Here is a 22,205-nt window from a genome sequence, read left to right on the forward strand (position 1 = left end):
CACATCTTAAGATGGTTGGTTGAGAATGAATGTAAAAGAATTGTGTAGAGCTGTGCAAATGGGGTGTGCTTCTAATAAGGAGAGTTGGTGTCATTCATAGAAGCCAAGATCAGTGGGGATGGTGAGGGCCAGGGTGACACATCCTCTTACTCCCTCCGGTAAGAATTTAACTCTTTCTGGCTGCACTCCCCACCAGGGTATTTTCTTTTTGGAGCCACTAAATATTCAGACTCACAAAGCAGCTGGGATCACACATGACATCAGTGTTGCTCAGAATATAGTATCAGTATCAGAGATTTCTCTTTTCCAAGAGTCCTTGCAGCAGCCCATGAAGCCAGCTAGACAGAGCTGGAACAAAATTTAAGGAGGCCCTTGCTCTCAGATGCCACTTGCATGAGCCTGGGAGTAAGGGCTTCCTTAAATTTTGTGCACTAGATGCTTTACTTTCCTCACTCTAGTCTTGGCCTTGGGTCCAAGAGTTGGTCTCCTGGGACTCCCAGGTGAAAAGAGCAGGAGTTGCTCTGGCTTAAATGGCTCAGGCCTCACAGAACTAGTATCTCTTACAATAAATAACTCTATAGACTTTGCCTCCAGGGTCCCCACAGGGACAAAACCAGTCACAAGAGTCACTGCACCCCAGGAAACTCAATGCTACGCTGTCCCCATTGGCTCTTATAGTTAATTTATAGTTCCTCCCACCCCAGATGCAATTTACCAATTGGGTCATTTTTACCATAAGCAATGTTGCCTAGCAACATAGTTGACATACTATCTTTATCATGTTTCCAGGGAAACAGAGCTAGAAAGTTAAAGGAAGGTTCAAATGCTTATGCAGAGGGGGAAAAGGGTTTGGTTAACTCTATAGTGCACTGGCCTGTCAGTGCTTTCAACTCCATACGATAAGTGTGCACGCAGGCTGGTGCCTCCTGGCATGGATGCCTTCCCCTGCCTGGTATACTGCCTTCTAACGGACAGGAGTGGGGACTCCTGGATATTATGTGACAAATGCAAGATCCAGGCCCGAAAGGGCTTCTTGGCATAGGAGACGGGACAGAGGCTTTGGAGACATCAGACCTGGTGATTTCTTGACAACAACAGCTCATTAGCTGTGTAGTCTTGGACTGGTGATTTCACCTCTCGGAGCTCAATTCTGTATCTGTTAAATGGGAATAACAACCCACATTGAAAGTCTTGGTGAGAATTCAGTGACCTTGAATGGCTTGAATATCTCGTTCATATCTGTATCCCCAGAGATTTGTCTAGTGCCTGGCAGACAGCAGATGCTCAATATTGGGTGAAGTAATAAATCATACGTAAAGCACCTGGCATAATACCTGGGAAATAGGGTTTTCGATTATGTTAGTCCCCTGCCTCTTAGAAAGTGTTTTCTGGACCATCCCAGAAATTTGCTGGCATGCCCATGGATTCCATTTCAAGGGCATGTTCCCTTCTCCTTCCCCAAACCATTGGGAGGCAGGGTGGGCCCCAGTGTCCTCGTCTTGGCTAATCATCCCTGCCCCTTAACTCTCAGCAATGGAGCGGAGATGTGGAGGCAGCTGGTACTGCGCAAGCCCAGCTGTGATGCCCGAGACCTCCTGGACCTGCTCCTGACCAGCCTGAAGGAGAAGCCTGTCACCAAGAAGGGCCGGGCCTCCATCGTGCCCCTGGCGGTGAGACCTGCCTACTTACCCCTGCACTGCTCTGTCTTGCCCTCCCCTGCTGAGCTCAGCACACCCAGCTTCCAGTGCCCTGCTCTGCCACCAGCTAGTTGGCCTTGGACAAGTCTCCGTCTCTGGGCTCTTGCTTATGATCCACTACATGACAAAAATACTGCTACTTACAGTGACAGCAGCAGCCCCTGGCGTAGTGGAAATGAAATGACCTGGGATTCACAGACCTTAGTCTGAGAACTGGCTGGCTTACTCTTTTGTAACCTGAGCAAGACACTTTACCTCTCTGAGGTTCAGTCTCTGCATCTATAAATGGAAAAAAATAATACCTGCCTCATATAGCGGTTATAAAGATTAAATGGGATAACTCATTCCTTCATTTAGGTGACACAAAATATTTAAATGCTTCTTCCTGCTAGGCTCAGAGCTCAGCTCTGACTGGGAACACGGAAAGAAAGGGATCTGACTGCAGGAAAGTGGCTGGCTAGAGAGATGGATTTCTCTCTGCCTCTATCACCACCACCCTGATTCAAGCCAGCTGGATAATACCTCTGCTCATCTCCCTGCTTCCATTCCTGCCCCTCCGTTCTGTACCTCAGCCAAAAAAATCTTTGAGAAATGCACAGCTGCTCTTCTCAACCCCCTCAATGTCTTCCCATTTCCCTTGAGTAGTAACACAGTGCTGCTATCTGTGCTGTAAGGCTCTGCACCCCTCACTGCCTCATCATACTCCATGGTCCTCTTGCTTGCTTGGCTCCAGACTCACTGTATGATGCTCAACTTTGTTAGAGCATCATACATGTCATGCTATCTTCTGTCACAGAGCCTTTGCACTTGTTCCCTCTGCCTAGACTGTTCTCTACCAAGTTAATATCTACTCGTCCCTCAGCTCTCAACGCAAGCATCACCTCCTCAGGGAAGCCCTCCAGGATTTCTCTGACCAGATCAAATCTGTGCATACTATACTTTGTTTCTCATATATTATCTTGGGAGAGTTTATCCCAGTTGTGATTTGACAGTAGTGGAGGGGGTCATTTGATTAATCTGTGACCTGCATGAAGACAGAGCCTGAGCCTGTTTTGTTCACCATGATATCCCCAAATGTGTAACATAAACCTGGCACATAGCAGACACTCAAAAAATTTTTGTTGATTTATTCAGTAAATATTTATTGAGCACCTACTCCGTGCCAGGCACATTCATAGGTTCTGGAGATTCAACAGAGAGCATGACATTTTGATGGAGGGAAGTAAATAAACAAAGACATAGGGGATGGGAGAACAAGTGGTATTACCCTTTACAGAGGAAGATACTTCTGCTCAGCAACAGTCCATGTTTCACCTGAGGTCACACAGCTAGTGAGTAGAGGTGCCAGGATTCAAACCCAGATGTCCTACCTCTGAATCCATGATCTCTCTGCTTCTCTCCCCTAGCCCATGCCTTCCCTTATTTGGGCATTCATCCAGTCCTCCTTCAATCAGTGTGTGTTAGTGTATTTTTGAGTCAATCATTCATGCCTCTTGTTCAACAAGCGTAATTTGAGCATAGATACAGCCTGGACTAATTTTTGTCTTATAGTATTGATAAACCAGTTGAGCAAGACTGAGCCAAGAGTGGAGCCTTATGGCATCTCACCACTAGAGATTTTTTCCTATACAGACTGTTTTCTGGGTACAGTCATTAGCTTTGGGCTACTGAAAAAGTGTAAAGACTTTGAGTCCAAGAGGCTTGTCTTAGCTCTGCCACTGCCTCACTATATAACCTTGGTCACTCACTTCCCCATCTTTAGCCTTGGTATTTAGATCTGTAAAATGGGTAGTAATAATGCCTGCCTTGTCTGTCTTACCTGTTGAGAAGAGTGAAATAGTGTGTGTGAAAGGGATTCCTAAGCTGTAAAGTACAAATATGAAAGTGCCATTTATTGAGCCCACATTATGTCACTTATTTCCATGGGAACAGGCCATGAGTTCTTTCATTTCACAATTCAATGCTTTTCCCTCAGGCCAGCAGCATGGGGTCTTGGTGGCACTGATCTAGAGCATTTCTTTACAAAGCATTCTCCCATCTCCCTCATTCAATCTCCTCCACACCTGTGCAGCCGGCTGGATGAGGCCCAGTGAGCCCACTTTAGGGAGGATGGATCTGAGGCCCAAAGAGGGGTGGGGAGTGGAGGAGCCAGAATGAGCCCATCACCAGTCCCCACCCCCTCCACTGTCCTCTTGCCAGTCAGAGAGGACTTGGTAAGCTGAGTGCCAGGAGGGGGCCCAGGCCAGGTCCAGAGCTGGACTGGCAGGTTGAGAAATTGGGGGGTGAGTGCATATTGGGTCCCAGGGAACCTGGTGGGCCAAACACCAACAAAACCAAGTTCCTGGGATTTAGAGGGCTGGTGTGGGGAGATGCTGTGGTCTGGAAGGGGCAGGCGTATCAGGGGCAAGGGAGTGTGGAGTGACAGAGTCCAGGACAGGTCCTCCCTGGCTCCTGATGAAGGCTGAAGTTTGTTTCTCTTGCCAGCTGGCCACATGGGGAAGCAGTAAGGGCGGCCTAGTTCAATGGCCCAAATGAAGAAGCAACTGCTGTCCCCTCGTAGTCTGTGCACCTGTGTCATGAATGAGGAAGAGGCAGGGCATGATTTTCAGATACAGCCATATCTGACACCCTGGGTTCAAGCCCCCACTCTGCCCCCAAGGGGCTAGGTGACCTTGGTATGTCCTGTCCTCCCTCTGAGTTTGTCTCCTCACCTGCACAATGGAATCAAGATTCTACCTCACAAGAGGTGGGGTGGGATCCCTCCACCATGATTCTTCCAGGGGTCTGTTAACATCAGAGAAGTGGCTGCTGTTCTTGTTTTGGGGGCAGGACTCACCCAGAGAGCCAAGAGCTGGGGTGCAGTGGGGCAGGGAGTGCGGATCTGGGCTTTCCCAGCTGGGCCAGAGAAGAGCAGACCCAGGTCCGACCTCCTTGTGAAGCAGTCTGTCCCCTGCCAGGGGTGCTGAGATGATGGGCCAGGACATCCCACCAGCCTCCCCTCTGCCCCCAGGCAGCCAGCGGCTTGTGTGAGCTCCTGTCCGTCAACAGCTGTGTGGGCCGCGTGAGGCGTATCTACCCACAGCTGCTCCTGGCCCTGCTCATTCAGGTCCATTACCACATCAACCTCAGTCTACCTGGCTGGGTGGCTTCCCACAAGGACGCCAAGGACGCGCAGCCCTCTGTCTTCGTACCTGTGCGGTAAGCTGCTGCTGTCCCTCGCGGACTGAGGGGAGGCACCTAGCAAGGGACCTCCCAAAAGTCTTTAGAGCAATTGATCAATAGAAATTAGCTTTGGGACTAGAAGAGAAAACAGAAGCACACTTTTATGAGAGAGAGCCAGTAATTTGTTCAACAAGTATTTGCGAGCATTTGCTGTATATGTCAGACTCTGCTTAGTGCTGGGCTGCAGGAGAGAATCAACCCTCCCCAGGAACTCCCCCATTTCATTTTCCTCCTCCCTCCCAGAGATATTATTTGTATTAGGTATGTATACAAGGCCCAGCCATTCAATTTAAATGATTAATTGGAATAGGTAATATATGCCCACGGCAAAAATCTCAAAAGACATTAAAAGTGAGTCTCCTTTCCTCCCCTTACCCCAGTTACCTTCCCCCAAAGAACCGGGTTCTTTCATGCCCTTCCAGAAGTGGGGTGTGCAGAGATAAGCGCACATGTTTATACTCTCTATTTTTACGCCAGTGGTAGTGAACCTTCCACAGTTAATACATTTTCACTTTTAGTATATCTTGGAGAGCAATTACATATAGAGCTGCCTCATTATTTTTTAACAACCACATAATATTCCTATGTAAAGAATTCCACTGTACCCTAATTAATTTAACCAGGGTCCTCTTTATTTAGGCACTTTGCAGCCCTTTGCAATTATAAACAATGCTGCAGTGAGTTTGCTTTCATATGTCTGTACACACACAGGCAATTGTATGTACAGGAAGAATTCCTGAAAGTGGAATGGCTGCATCAAAGGGTTTCTGTATTTAAATATGAAAGTGAAAAAGGAATATGTGGTGGAAAGAGCTCTTGACCAGAGCGATGAAAGGGGAAATGGAATACGTCCTAAATTAGCCCCCTATTTGCGACATTGCGTCCCTCAGAGGGCATTCATACCATAGTGTATGAGAGAGTCTATTTCCTCACGCATTTACCAGCACAGTGTAGTATAAAACATTTTCATCTTTGCCAGTCTGAAAGTTGGAAAAAAAAGGTATTTTGCTGTAAGGTTAGTTTGCGTGTCTCTTATCATGAGTGAGGTTGAGGCTAAAAGGCCATTTGTGTTTCCTTTTTTGTGAAATACCTGTTCTTGTTCTTTGACCAATTTTATGTAGGACTGTTGGGAATTTTTCTTATTCATTTGTAAGAGCTCTTTATATATTAAGGACATTAACTGTTTGTCATTTGTATTCCAGTTTGTCACTTAACCTGCAACTATTTTGATGTAGTCAAGTTTGTCAGTCTTTTCCTCTTTGGCTTCTATTGTGTGCTATGCTCAGAAAGGTGTACTTTGAGGGGCAGAGGGCAAGCAGTTGTGTAGCTGGGCTTGAAGTCAGAACACCTTGGATCTGAGTCCTGGTTCCATCACTTACTCCTTTGTACTTTGGGTAAGCTACTTTAATCTCTTGATGGCTTGATTCTCTTGCCTATGAAATGGGGTGATTCCTACCCCACAGTTGTGTGGTAAGGACCAAATAAAATCGTGTCACAGCATGACACCAGTGCCAAGGGCTGTGGCACCAATTCTGATTCCCCTGGCACTCATAGGTGCTACCCTAAATGCATCATCCTGACTCAGAAAGCTGGTGGGCTCTGGGGAAAACAAAAGCAGAGGAAAGTGGAGGGGGTGATGGAGGAGGAGGAAGAGAAACACGTAGTGGAAAAGTTCTAAACTGTCAGTGATGAAGGTGTGACCTCTTGGTGTGGAGGGCTTCCCTCAGCTCATGTTCATGTGAAGAAGCTGGAAGAGAGCCTGAGTGCCCACCCTCACCTCTGACTCACAGAAAGCATCCTGGGAGACAGAAAAAGAAGAGGCAGGCCAGTGCCATGCTGAAGGGGACCTGAAGAGACATGAGGTGGTACCTGGGTATAGTGGGCTGAGTGGTCGCCCCCAAAGATATGTCTACCTGGAACCTATGACTGTGGCCTTGTTTGGAAAAAAGGAGTCTTTCAAGATATAATTAGGGATCTTGAGATGAGATCATCCTGGATTAACCAGGTAGGCTTTAAATTCAATGACAAGTGTCCTTCTAAGGAAAGACACACCCACACTGAGGGGAAGGCCCTGTGAAGAGAGGCAGTGATTGGAGTGTTGCAGCCACAGCCAAGGAATGCCGTGAGTCACCGGGGAAGCTGGAAGAGGCAAGGAAGGATTCTCCCCTAGACCTTCAGAGGGAGCGTGGTCCTATGGACATCTGGAGTTTGGACTTCTGGTGTCCAGAACTGTGAAAGAATAAATTTCCGTTGTTTTAAGCCATCAATTATGTGGTCATTTGTTACAGCAGCCACAGGAAACTAAGACACTGGGGCATGGAACCTGAGCCATCAGTGCTCCAGACTCCGGTGATGGAATGGGACGCCTCAGTGAAGCTGCCAAGTACAAAGAAATTGTCACACCCTTCCATGAGGGGAAATGGGTGTGGGCACCAGGCTTGGATGCCAGCCCGTCACACGGACTTGAGTCTGGAGGGCAGGGGAGTGGAGTCTTGCTGGACTGAGCACCACAGATCCAGCCTGACAGTGCATCCCACGAAGTCCGGCTTCCGGGCCCTGCAGCAGCTCAGGCTTTGACTCGGTGTTGGATCCCTGTCCCTCCTCCCAGTGCGGGACAGGGCAACTCTTGCTCCACTTGGATGGGAAAAGCCGGGAACCTTCAGGAAGTTGAAGCTTGCAGAGGGGGTGTTCAGGGAGCCAAAGGAGATGCTCCGCCCTCAGCTTCCTCCCAAAAGTGTCCCCTCTGCCTTTTAACACAGCAGCGCGGGCCTCATTTGGGGGCTTTTACAGGTGTATCTTTGAGAGTGAGGGGGTCCATTTTGTTAAATTTTGGAGCCTGATTGAGGAAATGATAAAGCAGACGAGAGCACAAACTAGTAACTATGCAGCTGTGTTCAGAAGCTTCGGCCTAAATCTACATCCCTCGTTGGCTGCACGGTGGGGCACTGCGGGGTCTGGATAAAAGCTGTGACCCTCTGAAACCTCGAAGTCAGGTTGTTCCCTGTGGCGTTTCTGAGCCCTGAACTCCACGCTGTCTCCAACCCAGTTAGTGAGAAGGCGATCAACTGCCGCTGGAGATGGGGACACCCAAAAAAGAGAGGGTGGTGAAGTTGTAGCGATAGCATGCACAGGTGGCTCATTCTGTTTTAAAGATGCTAATGCTTGAAATGGAAGTTATAACCTTCCTTCTCCAAACAAAAACGAAAATGTATAAATCTCAACTTGGCCATTCAGCCAGTGCTTGGAATTTCCTGGGCAAGGGAAGGTAGGGAGTTGGGAGAGGTGGGGAGGGTGAGCCCCAGTCTTTTAGGGTGGGCAACACCTGGAGCCTGTCTCCCTTCGTGTGTGTGTGTGTGTGTGTGTGTGCGCGCGCGCGCGCGTGCGTGTGTCTTCAAACTCTAGAGGCATTGCTTAAGGGGGGCTGTCACTGACAGCACATGTTTCAAAGAATCAGCACAAAGGTTTTATAATTCTGAAAGCCCCTGGCTTAGGAGAAGCTCAAATTTTCACACTGGACTAATATTCATTACAAAACCAAAAATGTGAAAATGAAGAGCAAATTCCTCAACATTTCCTGAGTTCCGAAATGCTTTGATGCTTTGTCTTGAATCATGAGAACCACCAGCTCTCGGTATCACTTGAGGTGTAAACCTTATTCTGCACGTTGTCAGTTTTCATTTGAAGAAAGGTTTATACACACATATAAATGTATATATAGCAATACATATACATAGCCATACATACGCATACACCTGCAGATACCTCCGCAAATACCCAGTACTATACCAGGCACACAGTAGGATGTCAATTCATAGCAGTGCCCTCCTCCTCCCTCACAGCAGGGCTTCTCAGAGGAGCTTCCAAAACAGAGGCAGGGCTCCCAGCCTGGTCAGTACAAGTTGCACTAGCTCCCCAGGGACTTTTGCTGTGCATCTAGGTTTGGGAATCACTCCTTAAGTGTCCTGAGTGGATGAAGGACTCAAGGTTGGACAGGAGACTGTGTCCAAGCGAGCAGAGAAGACTGTCTAGCCATGGGCTTCAGGAGAGGTGGAGGGCAAGAGTAGGCAGGACCCGGGGGACTGGGAGGCCTGGCTGTGACCTATCCTTCCAGTAAAGAGGCTCAAGTGAAAAGGGAGGGTAAAGAACCAGCTCCAAAGGGAGGGGAATTCTGCTTCTGTTTCCTCTCTTGTTCTCAAAGCGAATCACAGTAAAAAGCCACCCTTTGTGGGTGCACTGAACACCATTATCTAACAATTAACATGGTGGAGAACAACTTACCTGGCCAGATGGGAGCTGATGGTGGGAGAGGCTGGGGGGGAGGGAGGGGCGGCCTCCGGGGGGGAGGGTGATGTGAGGTCTCAGCCCCCTTGTCTTGGCAGCTGGGTGGTCAAAGTGGTAAAAACCCTGCTGCTGAAGATGGGCTGCTCATACGAGGCCACCTTTCTGGAGGACCAGGGCGGCTGGGAGCTCATGGGGCAGGCGGAGAACCACCATCGTGGAGTGTCGCTTCTGGCAAGGTGAGGCTGGACCTCCTCCCCTCCCCCACCCGGGGCAGGGTACAGGGGGAGGGGAGAGGCCTCAGTATCTTCAGACAGATTTGGGTTTGCATCTCTCTCTGAGCAAGACCCTTCTGTTAGTCCATCATCTCTTCTCTAAAACCAGCAGAGTGTTGCCTATCTCGGCAGGTAGACAATACAGATGTGAAAGATGGCACACACTCTCCGGAAGCAAACTGTGGTTATCACAGCCCCTGGCAACCACGGAGTGCTTAGATTATGTACAAAGCACCCTTCCTCCCCGCATTTTGTATTTAGTTCCCACACCAATGCAGAAAGGATGGGATGGCTGAGTAGTTCAGAGTGGCTTTGGAATCGGTCTGCCTGCATCTGAACCCCAGCTCACCATTTCCCAGTAGTGTGACTCAGGGCAAGTTACTTCCCTGTCTGGCTCTCAGTTTTCCCTTCATTGGTATGGAACTAATAGTAGGACCCAATTCGAGATTTGGGGTGAGGGTTAAATAAAGTACTTGGAAGAGCCCCTGACATATGGTAAGAGCTCAACACAGGATAGCTTTTACTATCATTGTTTTGACTGGTGGGGCAGCGATTACTAATGCAGAGGAGGATGCCAAGGTCCAGAGAGGGACACTTATGTACCAAAGGTCACACAGCCAGGAGGTGGCAAAGCTGGGAAATGACCTGCTGACCCAGACAAAGGTTCTTTCCCCCAACCACACATAACCTCCTATAGTTTCAGGAGGGGACACCTGATTTCAGTGATGTGACTTCTGTAGGAATAGCCTTGCACCTGAGTACCCAGGATGCTGCTCTCCCTGGGGGGGTCTCAGGATACATGTAAATAAGTTATTGAGCACTTACTATGCTCTAGGCACCATGCAAAGAGCTGCATATATGTGGATTATTCCATTTAATTCTCACCATTACTGATGAGTAGCCCTATTGTTATCCCAGTGTTAGCCCTGAGGAAACTGAGGCCCCGAGAAGTTTAGCGACTTGCCCAAAGTCACACAGCTAGTGGTAGGGCCAGGACTTGAACCCAGGCTGTCTTATTCCAGAGTCTGTGCACAGCTGCCACACTTTCCTGGTTTCACTGATGAATGGAGGGAGCATAGCGCAATGGTCCTCAGACTTGAGCGAGCATCAGAATCATCCACTGGGCTTGTTAAAACACTGATTGCTAGGTCCCACCCCAGAGTCTCTGATCCAGTCGGTGTAGGGTGGGGGCCCGAGAATGTGCATTTCTGATGAGATCCTAGGGATGCTGATACCGTTGATCCAGGGACCACACTTGAGAACCCCTGACTCAGTATAACAACCAAGGTAGCTGGAGTGGAGAGCCCTGGGTTGGGGCTAGCCCTGCCTTTTTTCCACCCCTGTGACCATGGCAGGTCACACTTGGAGCCTCTGTTTCCTCATCTATGAAAATGGGTATCATAACAGTAATCTGGCTCAAAGCTTACTGGTGAGGAGCGAATGCAATAACAATGTGAAAACATCTGGCTGCTGCCGGCTGCTTCGTGAGTGGGTCCTCACATGCTCTCCTTCCTGTGCCTTCCTCCTGAAGGGGTCCTGTGCAGTCAGGGGGGGGTCGTAAGCCTGTCTCTCTTACTGATTTGCCTTGTGTCGTCGGGCAAGTCACTTTCCCACTCTAAGCCTCAGTTTCTGCATCTGTAAAACAAAGCAGTTAGACTAGATAGCCTGTGAGATTCTGTCCTGATGGGAATCTTGGGAGCGCAGGAAACCAGGTGACTCTGCCTTGTCCAGAGTTTCGAGACCCCCACCAGCAGGCCTGCTGGAGAGCCTGGGGGACTGCTTCCTCTTCCCTGTGCCAGGGCCATGGTGTACTACTCCTGCCAGGAGCTGTGCCGCCTTCTCTACCTGCTCATCCCGCTCCTGGAGCGAGGCGACGAGAAACACAAGATCACCGCTACCGCCTTCTTCGTGGAGGTACAGATGAACTGGGCTCAGGGTACCGGGGGCGACCTCCAGGCCTTCCCCTGAGCAAAGGCCTCAGGTCACATTACTGGCCTTTTCTCCTGTGCAAACAGTACTTAACAATTTACAGTCGTGAGCATGATTTCTCTTGAACATGAAGCCCTCCCTCCTCCCTCCCTTTCTCTTCCTCTCTCCACCCCTTTACCCCAAACTACCCTTCCCAGACTCCCCTAGTGCCCCAGGCAACCACCGTCCTTTGCTGGACGCTGCTGTGTGCCTGGCACCAGATTGGATACAAATATACAAATAGAAATTTGACTTCATTCTGCCCTCAATGAACTCTTGGTGTAACAGAGGAGACAGAGGACACCCCGATTATAACATGGGGTGTCAAAGAGTGACATGTGCTATGAGGGGGGCCGTCCAGGCTATGTTGGGACAACAGGAGACTTGAGGTGGTTGGATAATCAAAAAAGACTCTCTGAAGGGAGCGGGTACTGGGGGGTGTGCTGGGGAGAGATACGTCAGGGAAAGATTGATAGGGTCAGACTCAGAAGGCGAGACTCACCAATAATAACAGCTAACATTTATTGAGCAGTTATTACCTTCCAGGTATGTTCTAAGAGCTTTACACATATTGGTTTATTTAATCCTCATACTAATGCTATGATGCAGATATTATCCTACCCTCATTTTAGAGGAGGAAACTGAGGCACAGATTGAAGTAACTTTTCTAAGGCCTCGCAGCTTGTAAGTGAAAGATTTCAGGTTTCAAACCCAGACCGTCTGGGCTCTTCAAACACACATGATCTCATTCTCTCTTTAGAGAGAGAGAGAGAGAGAGAGAGAGAGAGAGAGAGAGAGAGAGAGAGAGAGAGAGAGAGAGAGAGAGGCGGGGGGAGAGGGGGAATACATGTGCCATAAAAGTTACCATTTTTACCATTTTTAAGTGTATAGTTCAGTGGCATTAAGTGCATCCATATTGTTGTGACCGTCACTACCATCTATTTTCAGAACTTTTTCATCTTCCTTCCCAAACTGAAACTCTGTACCCATTAAATACTAACTCCCCCTCACCTCTCCCCCTGGCCCCTGGCAACCAACATTCTACTTTCTGTCTCTGCGAATCTGACTATTCTAGGTTTCATATAAATGGAATCATACATTATCGGGCTTATTTCACTTAACATAATGTTTTTATGTTTCATCCATGTTGTAGCATGGGTCAGAATTTCATTCCTTTTTAAGGCTGAATCATATTCCGTTGTCTGTATCTACCACATTTTGTTTATCCATTCATCTGTTGATGGATACTTGCAAAACCCGCTCTCTTAACCCGCCCTTGCGTGCTCTTGTGACCTGCTGGTTGTCATATAGTGGGTCCGAGCTATCATCAGGGTCTGTACAGTGGCACTCAGAGGCAGAAGGCTTGCTGTCTGCTCCAACAGTGGAAGGTTAAGGAAGGCTTCCTGGAGGAAGTGCCATTTGAGCTGGGCCTTGACAGGTGAGCAAAATTTATCAGATAGACAGGAGGCAGCATGACATTCCAGGTACTTCTTGCATCTTTTCTGCCTCTCCACCTGGACTGTGAGTCTGGAGAGCAGGGACCAAGTCAGGTTTGCATTGCATCCCCAGCCCCAGCCCTGAGAGGGCCCCAAGAAGCAGGGATTAAACAGATAACAGAGGGTCTGAATGAACACTTTGCCTGGCTCTGGCACCAGCAGAATGTGTCACCTCCAGGACAAGCGTGGGTCTTGGGGTCAGGAGTTCTGGTTTCCATCCCCAGCTCTGCTGGGTTCTACTTCTAATTTCCCACAAGGCCCTGATGAGGAATGGGAAAGTACCATTCCTTGAGGGCCTACTATGTGCGCTGACCACTTTCATATGTTAATTACCCCACTAATCTGCACAGCAGTGGTTCAAAGACAGACTTGTAATGCTCACGTTTAGGTGAGGTCAGGAGCATTTCTCAAGGTCATGCAGCTCACTCAGTCCAGAGAGATTCAGACGGATCTACCTGACTGGCTCCTCTACACCAGTCAGCCTCATAGGAGAGGTACTTCTCTTGAAGTCTGTTAGTGGCTGCGACATCTGTTCCTTGGGGAGGTGGTGGAGGTTAGACCTTGCCAGACCTCAGGGGATGCTCCCATGTCTACCACAAGGTCAAGGACGCTAGGCTTAACCTTTCCCAGCATTCCCCTGGAACCCTGAGCTGTGGCCCTTCTTCCCTGGAGCAAGTGTCCTCCCCCAGGTTCAGTGCTTCTCCCACTCCCCGGAAGAGATGGCCTGTTCCTGGCCAGAGCCGGGCCTGCCACGTTTACTGTGACGCTTTGATGTAGCTCAGATGTCCCTCCCTGGCTATCCCAGCGCCCTATGCTGTAACTGTCTTGTGTATACTCGCTTCTCCCGATGGTGAGTGAACTTCTCAAGGGAGCTGTGTGACCTTGGGCAAGTCACTGAGCCTGCTTGTGCCTCAGTTTCTTTACCTATAATATGGGGATAATGCATTGCCCATCTCGTAGGGTTTTGATGAGGATTCAGTGAGTTCATGTAAAGCACTCAGAACAGTGCTAGCACATAAGAAGTGGTCTCTGCGAGTCAGCTCTGTTGCTAATGTTAGTATTATCGTTACCCTTTAATGTGTCAATAGTGCCCATGGCCCTGTGCCCAGAACCTGGTGCAGAGCAGACCTGAGTATCTCTTGTATGGATGGGTGGAGGGTCGGCTATGGGCGGGGCCCTGCCTTTCCTGTTCCTTCTCCCCAGTTCTCTCTTCTCATCATGCAGACACATGGTCTCAACAGTTACAGTAAATGTAGGGCACTGGAATAGAAGGGAGAGGTGATTGTGAGGACGGCGAGGCAGAAATGGAAGACCTATGGCTGCGATGGGGGGGAAGGGTGACAAGGAAGATGAAAGTGATGCCTGTTTTGGGACTGGGACGATGGGCAGGGTGCTGGTGGTGCTAATCCTGCAATGGGGACCAGGAGGAAGGGCAATTCTACGGAGGAAAGGAACCAAATTTCATGTTTTGTGCAATAGTGTTAATGAAGCACATATTCCATATCACAGCTTGCATTAGGTAATGGGGACCCAAGGAAAAACACTCATTTGTGTCCTCAAGGAAACCCCGAGTGGGATAGGGGAGGCAGATGCATAAGCAGATGGGGGCACTAAGGTCTCCCTGGTCAGGGCTCCCAGATACCAAGATGGGGGCCATCACCCTAGGTGAAGCCTGGGAGCAGTTAAACATGGCTTCATGGGCGCGGGTCGAATTTTGGATGGGGCCATGTAAGGTGGGGGTGGGGGCTAGAGTGGAGGTGGGTGCCCCAGCAGAAGGGCATCGTGCCCGCACTGAAGGGACAAAACAGCCTGTGTCATTGCACAAACAATGAGCGGCTTGGTTAGAAGGTGTGAACCAGACTCCAGAACAAGCAGGCAATGTGGAAATGGGGGGCTCTGAGCTGGAGAGTGACACGTTCAGTGACATGAGGTGCCGATGGACATTGGGTGGAGATGTCTGGTGAACTATTGGTTTTCCAAGTTGTTAGCTCTGGACAGAGGCTGAGTCAGAAATAGAGACTTGGGAGTTATTAGCCTAGGGACAGCAGTTAAAATCCTGAGTTGGGGGGGACTAACCAGGAGAGTGAGCAGAGAAGATAGGGACCAGGGCCGCCATCCCCGAGTGCTGGGTGGAAACAGAGGAGCCACCGGCTATCATTAACCAGACCTGCACTGGCCAGTACGATGGCCACCAAACACACGGGGCCTATTGGGCCCTTGAAATGTAGCTGTCTGAACTGAAATGTGTTGTAAGCATAAAATTCACACCAGGTTTCGGGCTTGGTTCGAAAAAATTTTTAAGCATTAAATATATCAATTTTTATATTGGTTACATGCTGAAATGATAATATTTTAGATATATTGGGTTAAATAAGATGTGTTATTAAAATTAATTGTACCTATTTCTTTTTTAATGTGGCTACTAGAAAATGTAAACTTCTGCATGCGGCTTGCATTGGACAGCACTGACCAGACAGCACTCGCTCATGCCCCGCACTCAGCCCCTGGTTACCTAGCGTGTACTGCCAGTGCATGGGGAGCCTGGAAGGGGGCTACCTGCCCCTTTGGCCCAGGGATTAATTACCGGTACTCTTCAGCTCCTCCAGATGGAGCAGGTGCGTCGGATTCCCGAGGAGTACTCTCTGGGCCGGATGGCAGAAGGCCTGAACCATCGTGACCCCATCATTAAGGTGCTGTCCATCCGAGGCCTGGTCATCCTGGCCCGCAGAACTGAGAAGGTGAGCAGAGGGCAGAGGAGAGCCCGGCCCAGCCAGGCCTTGGGCAGGTAGAAGGATGGAGCTGGCCATCATCAACTCTCAGATGTTGGTGGCTGGAATCAGAACCCTTTTCTGTCCCTGCTTCAGTTGTCCCATCTGTAAAATGGATATCCCTTAATAATTCCCTACATACTTTATGTTTTTTAAAATCGTTTCTAATCCAGATTTTTCACAATGACCCTAAAGGCAGTGTGTGTAGGTGAGCCTGGGGGTGGCAGTAATTATTCCTGTTTTACAGATGAGAAAAACAAGGCCAGGATTGTTGTGGCATCATTAGCATTTTAAAAAGTGCTTTGTTTTTGTCTACCAGCCACTGTTACAGCTTATATTTGGCAGCAGGATGAAAGGACAGGACACAAAACTAACTAACAATACAAGGAAGGGAGTAGACAGCGAAGGGCCTCAGGTATCCAGGCCAGGAAGGAGCCAGCGAGGCCAAAGAGGGCTTTGGGGAAAGCAAGAGCTTGAATGTGGGCATTCCAGGCAGGTGGGATGGCGTAAGCAAAGGCCTGGAGATCGGACTTATTTCACCAAGTTCTCAGTGCATCAGAGGCTGGGTCTCCCACCTGTTAGCCCAGGTAGGCGCCCCCATCCCAAATGCTCCTGCCTCGCAGACGGCCAAGGTGCAGGCGCTCCTGCCCTCCATGGTGAAGGGCCTGAAGTGCATGGATGGGCTGCTGGTGGTGGAGGCAGGCCACAACCTCAAGGCCATCTTCAAGGGGCAGGAACGGAAACTGAAAGACAGCTCGGTCTATGTGGAGGTGCTGCAAGTGCTGCTGCCACACTTCACTGATGTAAGGAACCCTATGGGGGTTGGGATTGGGAGGGGTGGGGTCAGCATGTATAGGCTGCTTTTTTACTACCCTGGGGGCTGCAATAGCTGCCATGACCCGTTGGGACCTGGGCAAGGCTGAGTCAGCGCAGGGGAAGGGGCACCGTGCTCCAACTGGTCCATGTCTTCTTGTAACTGGTTGGCACAGAGAAATTTCCTTTTCTAATTGGTTCTCACAGAGGGAGCTCTTTTGTAATCAAGTTTTCCAGGGGGAGTTTTTTTTTATTGGTCCTGGCAGAGGGGGCATTTTTCCACTTGGCACGAAGGCACCTTCCAGGTGAGCAGGAGCCCTGGCTGGCAAGAGTGGGTGGAGCTTCAGACCTAGGCCCTAGTGAGGGGGATGCCAGCCTCAGATCAGCCCCCCCCCCAGGTGGCCTCCACTGTTCTCTGCCTCTGTGCCTCTTGGGCCTGGAGTGCCCCATAGAATGAGTGGCAGGAAGGTCACGGTGTCTTCACATGGAGCTCAAAGGCCCAGGCAGCCTTTTGGAGGAGGGAGCGTGCCTGAGCCTCTGGGTCTTTCCTAGTCACGGGAGGACGTGCGCTCCTCCTGCATCAGCCTGTACGGCAAGGTGGTCCAGAAGCTGCGGTCACCCCACACTCCAGCCATGGCGGAGCAGCTGGTCAACGCCTTGGTGCCTCTGCTGCTGATCATGCAAGAGGGCAGCGCCAAGGTGGGCCAGGTGAGTGCGCGTAGGCACTGGGCCTTGTGGGTGCACCTCCCTTTATGGACACTGATCCAGAGTCACTAACGATCTGTTGTGGGAAGTCTGTTTTCCAAAAGCACCCATGTCAGGATTCCTCCTCAAAACAGTCAACTTCACTTGTACATTTCAAATAGGATTGATTTTCCAAACTCCCGTTCCACGTAACTTATTTTCTGGAACATGTTCTGGCTGTCCTGGAATGCCACAGCTCGGGTATTCTCTTCCTGTTGGTCCCCAGAACTGTGTGAAGACCCTGTTCCGCTGTTCTTGCTTCATGGCTTGGGAATTGCCAAAAAGAGCTTATAGCCGGAAGCCCTGGGACAACCAGCTGCAGACAGTGGCCAAAATTTGCAAGTACCTTGTGAGTGATCCCAAGACTATAGTGGTTCCCTATGCGTATGTTGGAGGTGGGCAATTCTTTCCTTTTCTTTTCTTTCTTTTTACATCCTGACTATCAATTCCACGACCGCCCACAAGTTATTGGCTTCTGAGTGTTCATCTCCGTCTCTGACTTCTCTTCTCATTCCTAGCATGCCCTCTCCAGGAGCCTACTGACACCTGCTCCATTGACCCACATGCACTGCAAGCTCAGCATGTCTCGTCTGAACTATGGCCTTCCCATTTCAATTCTGCTCTGTCCCTTTAGATATCCAAAGCTGAAACCTAGACTCATCCTGGACTCCTTCGTCCCCCTCACCTTCCATATTGGATCAATCTTAAATGTCCTAAATATCTCTGAATCTGTTTTGCCCTCCCCCTCCGCATCATCATTGCCTTTCGTTCAGGTCATGGATGTCTCTCAGCTGGGCCATGGGTCCTGCCAACCACTGGGTCTCCCAGCCTTTAATTTCATCTCCATTGGCCACCCAGGTCACCACAGTGATCTGGTTAAAATGCGCGTCTGTCTGTGTTATATTCCTCCTCGAAGGACTTCATTGGCTCCCTTTTCTACAACAGTAATTCCCAGGGGTATTGTCTATGACACCAGTCCTATAAGATATGCCCCACAGAGGAGAAAAGAAGTTGTAAAACAAATAAGTTTGGGAAATATTGCGTTGTCATCTTCTTCTTGGAGATTTGCAATGTCATCAGCTTGTGAAAGGCTCTGAGATTTTCTGTGCTGAGGAAATGTTTCATGGTTGTTGAATTCAAGGTTTCCCAAACTTATTTAACCATAGAACCTCCTTTCTAGGTAACACCTGAGAACATCCTAACGTAGGAGAGAGCCACAAACACACAGTGCCAGACACAACCCAGTTCCTCATTGTAACATTGGGGAAGCTTTGCCATCTAGTCGCATCTACCTTCCCTGTTGTCATGCACTGAGTTCTCCAGGATGTAGAGTCTGAGACAGAGATACGCATGCAGGAGGTTTATTAGGAGTGGAAGGAGGGCTGGGAGCAGGAGTGCAGAGGGTGAAGTCAAGGCACAGTGTAATTTCAGGGGCGGTCTCAGCCAGCACTACGTGAGATTCCCCAAATTGGGGCCAGGAGTCAGGTCTTTCCAGTCCGCTGGGTGCCAGCCACCCTGGGAAGGGTTGTGACCTGGAGCCAGCAGTTCTCTTCAGCTGAGGCAATCTCCATAGCTGGGGGAATAAATGTTTCAACCCCAAAGGGAGATCTTGGCCTGGCATGCCAGCATCCCCTACACCAACCTAAGAAAAACATACAACGTAACAGGTTGCTGGTAGGATTGAGGAAAGGGCTCAACACCACCATTATCAGTGATGCTCAAAAGCTCCTCAATCCAGTGTCTGATATTAGCATCATTTTACAGAGCGAGAATAAGGCCTGGAGGAAGTGTTTGGCCAGGGCACTACTCAAATACCTACAATGACTGGTGACTGGGCAGAGAATAATCATGAGTGACGTGGAAGTGGTAGTGCCTGTGGCAACCTGGAGGGCCCACTCCTGTTAAAAACATAGATGGAGCTTTCCGGCTCAGGGTGCAGACACTCTTGCCAGGTTGTCTGGTTTCACAAAAAACAACACTAAAAACCCAGATTTTTATAAGACATTAGTTAGTAATCAATTTAACTTGCTTAAAACACTGTGCTGGTCATCGCTTGACAGGCCACTTGTGGCCCATGGGCTGCAAGCTTGTGACCTCTGCATTAGACCCCTCTGGATTCTCAGTTTCTGCTTTCTAGGTGTCAACAGCTTTGCTCATATGAAGGTCAACTTGTAGCCTTAGCTTTAAGAAGGGGTTGATAACCTATTCATTCATTCATTCATTCATTCATTCATCCATCCATCCATCCACCCACCCACTTTCTAGGCACCTGCATCATGCCAAAGCCCTGTCCAGGGTGCTGAGGACTCTGAGCTGAGTAAGATGGCTCCTTCTTTTGGGGGGAGCTCTGGATCCAGTGGGAGAGACAGGTATAAATAATCACAGCACAATGTCATAGGTGCTGTGACAAAGACTGTGCAAGATGCTGCAGAAACATAAGGGTGGTGGGATCAGCTCTGACTGAGGGTTGTGGAAGGCTTCAGGGAGGAGGTGGCTTCTGAGCTGAGAGCCTCAGGGATGAGAGGGAATTCATCAAGTGAAGACAAGAGGAAAGGGCGCTGCAATCAGGAGCACTTGCTTGTCCCCCAGGCTCAGATCTGGGGAGAGCTGGGCCACATCCTGGGACCGGACCATAGTGTGAGCGGTGGGTGAAGACAGTGGTGGAAGTTGAGGCTGAGAAGGAACATGACATGAGGGCCCATGCCAGACCCAGGATTTTACTCCCTGACATGCAGCTTGTCAACAGAAGAGTGGTCAGATGAGATTTATCTTCATCTCCCTCAACAGCCTCTTAGCAGGATGCCTGCCCCCTAGATTCTACTTGATCAAACTCATCCTAAACACCACTGTCAGATTCTTTTGCCCCAAACATTGCTTTGCCATTGCCCTATCAAGAATGAATGCTGACTTCCTGTTTTCTAACCCACATGTAAGCCGTATTTCTGTCTTACTTTTCGGGGTTTTAAGACCCTCCTAACGCTCCATTTTATTCCCAACTACTCTGCAACTTGAATCCTTTACCTGGTCAGACCTGTCTCCCTATCGATTCTGTCCCTCACAGAATGCCATGTCTATTCTCCCCTCTGGTTGGACTTGCATTTTAGAACTTTTCCTTCCAGCTGCAGGAGGGGCTGGGTTGGAATAGGAGATCTCCAAGGCAGGAGACCACTGAAGCGATTATTGTCATCAGCTAAGAGAAGATGAGGCCTGGCTTCTGGGGGCCAGGATGGGTGGCAGAGAAGTTTAGGAAGCAACGGCCAGGGCTTGGCTGCCTGATAGGGTCACCATTCCTAGCTTCGGGAGGGGTGGATGGATAATGAATCCCTCTGAGGGCCCAGCACTCTCAGGGGTTCTCTTTGTCCCAGGTGAACACCCACAGAGACAACGCCTTCACATTCCTCAGCCAGAGCCTGGAGTTCGCCAAGAATTCCCGGCCTTCCCTCCGGAAGGTCTCAGTCATGTTCATAGGTAACGTGCCCTGGCACAACTAGGCCTGTTGCTGGGGCTCTATATACTCTCCAGTGTGCTTCCTACCCTTGGAAGGAAGCTACAACCCCTTTTGGCACCTGGGTGGATGCCTCCCTTTGGGTGCGAGGCTTGGCCAGCAGACAGTCATGGTACAAATTAGAAAGGTCTTCCCTCCTCGAAGATCACTGTTTGGAAAGTGAGTCCCAGGCTGGATTTTGCCTGGAGTCCTTGTGCAGTCACAACTTTGGCAACTGTACCAGCAGAACTACTGTCTCTCCTGGAGAGCAGTTTGGGTCCAGGCCCAGCAGGAGCCTGCCATGGACTATAGCAGGAGGGCCAAGTGGCATAGTGGAAAAGTGAAGTGGAATCTCAGCTCCACGATCCCCTTTCTGAGCCTCAGTTTCCTCATCTGTGAGATGGGGATGAATTCCTGTTTCACAGACTGGATGAAAATATGTTTTAAAAATATGAAGCCTGGCACATCAAGGCGCTCACTCAATGTTAGTTACCTTTATTCTTCTATTTCCCACAATCCCAACCTCTACCTCTGTGGGGAGAAAACCAATAGCAGATTCCCTTCACCCAGAATCCCCCACAGGACCCTTCTGATGGCACGCTGGATATGTCTCCTCTCGCTACCCCCTTCTCTCCCCCACACACCAGCCCCAAGAACCAGGAGACCCTGCTGCAAAGAGGCTTGGAGAGGATGATGTGTCCAGCCCCCCACTTTGTAAAGCGATGTTTCCTTCAGTGTCTTTCCCCAAGTCATTTGGGATTTCTCATCCATCCAGTCATCCGTGCATCCCTTCATTGGTTTCTTCAGCAAACAGTGGTTGATCCTCTACTCTGTGTCAGGCACTGTGCTTAGTTAGAGACAAAGAACCCTTCAGGAGGTGAAGCTAGTGGGTGTGTGTGTGAAGGTGGCTGTTGGCGTGATCTGAGCTGGGACAGAGGAGCCATGCCTGGGACCGGGGGGAGCCCTCAGAATGTGGGCGCCAGCTCAGAGGCAGCTTCTCACATGGAGTGACATTATTTCCTAGCTGCTAATTTCTCTAAATCTTCCCCCAAACTAATCACTTCTAAAAATATTAGTGTTTAATGCCCCGGAAGTTTCCTCTGTGCCAGGTCCTATGCTGGGGAAACAAAGCTGCGCAGTGCCTGCCTCTGCCTGCAGACAGCCCCCAGCATGGTGTGGTGCTTCCAACCTGGGGGTGGGGGCGTGCCGATCTTTTGTGAGGCTCTGAAGAAAGTTAAGAACACTTTCCCTAGAAAAATGCATATATGCATACTGTGCGTGTGACTTTAGGAGTCTGGGAGACTGATCCGCCTACTCCCCACCCCAATGGATCGAAGGGGAAGGAAGCCCTGATCTGGGGGAGAGATTCATAAATCCCAAGTAAAATACAACGTGGTTTATACAGAGAGAGAGAAACTCTCAGGCACTGTGGGAACCCAGAGAGGGGCCTAACCTAGCTT

General features: G+C 49.6%; 1 protein-coding gene across 2 annotated transcripts in view; it reads left to right on the forward strand.

Annotated features, from left to right (window-relative positions):
- The window catches only part of MROH7 (maestro heat like repeat family member 7), a 45,001-nt gene that overhangs the window by 21,211 nt on the left and 1,585 nt on the right, over positions 1-22,205 (forward strand). The window contains exons 12-21 of one of the 2 annotated variants that reach the window (XM_088791156.1): positions 1,532-1,670; positions 4,708-4,895; positions 9,299-9,436; positions 11,272-11,386; positions 15,534-15,674; positions 16,328-16,507; positions 17,070-17,225; positions 17,488-17,656; positions 20,627-20,729; positions 21,708-21,717. In XM_088791156.1, the coding sequence (XP_088647282.1) occupies positions 1,532-1,670; positions 4,708-4,895; positions 9,299-9,436; positions 11,272-11,386; positions 15,534-15,674; positions 16,328-16,507; positions 17,070-17,225; positions 17,488-17,656; positions 20,627-20,729; positions 21,708-21,717 (1,339 nt within the window). The remainder of the gene's footprint in view (positions 1-1,531; positions 1,671-4,707; positions 4,896-9,298; positions 9,437-11,271; positions 11,387-15,533; positions 15,675-16,327; positions 16,508-17,069; positions 17,226-17,487; positions 17,657-20,626; positions 20,730-21,707; positions 21,718-22,205) is intronic. The other variant, XM_019742859.3, reaches the window with a different exon arrangement.

The sequence above is a fragment of the Rhinolophus sinicus genome, chromosome 14 (assembly GCF_057876585.1).
Source record: "Rhinolophus sinicus isolate RSI-liver-muscle chromosome 14, RSI-T2T, whole genome shotgun sequence".
In the NCBI taxonomy this organism is placed as follows: Eukaryota; Metazoa; Chordata; class Mammalia; order Chiroptera; family Rhinolophidae; genus Rhinolophus; species Rhinolophus sinicus.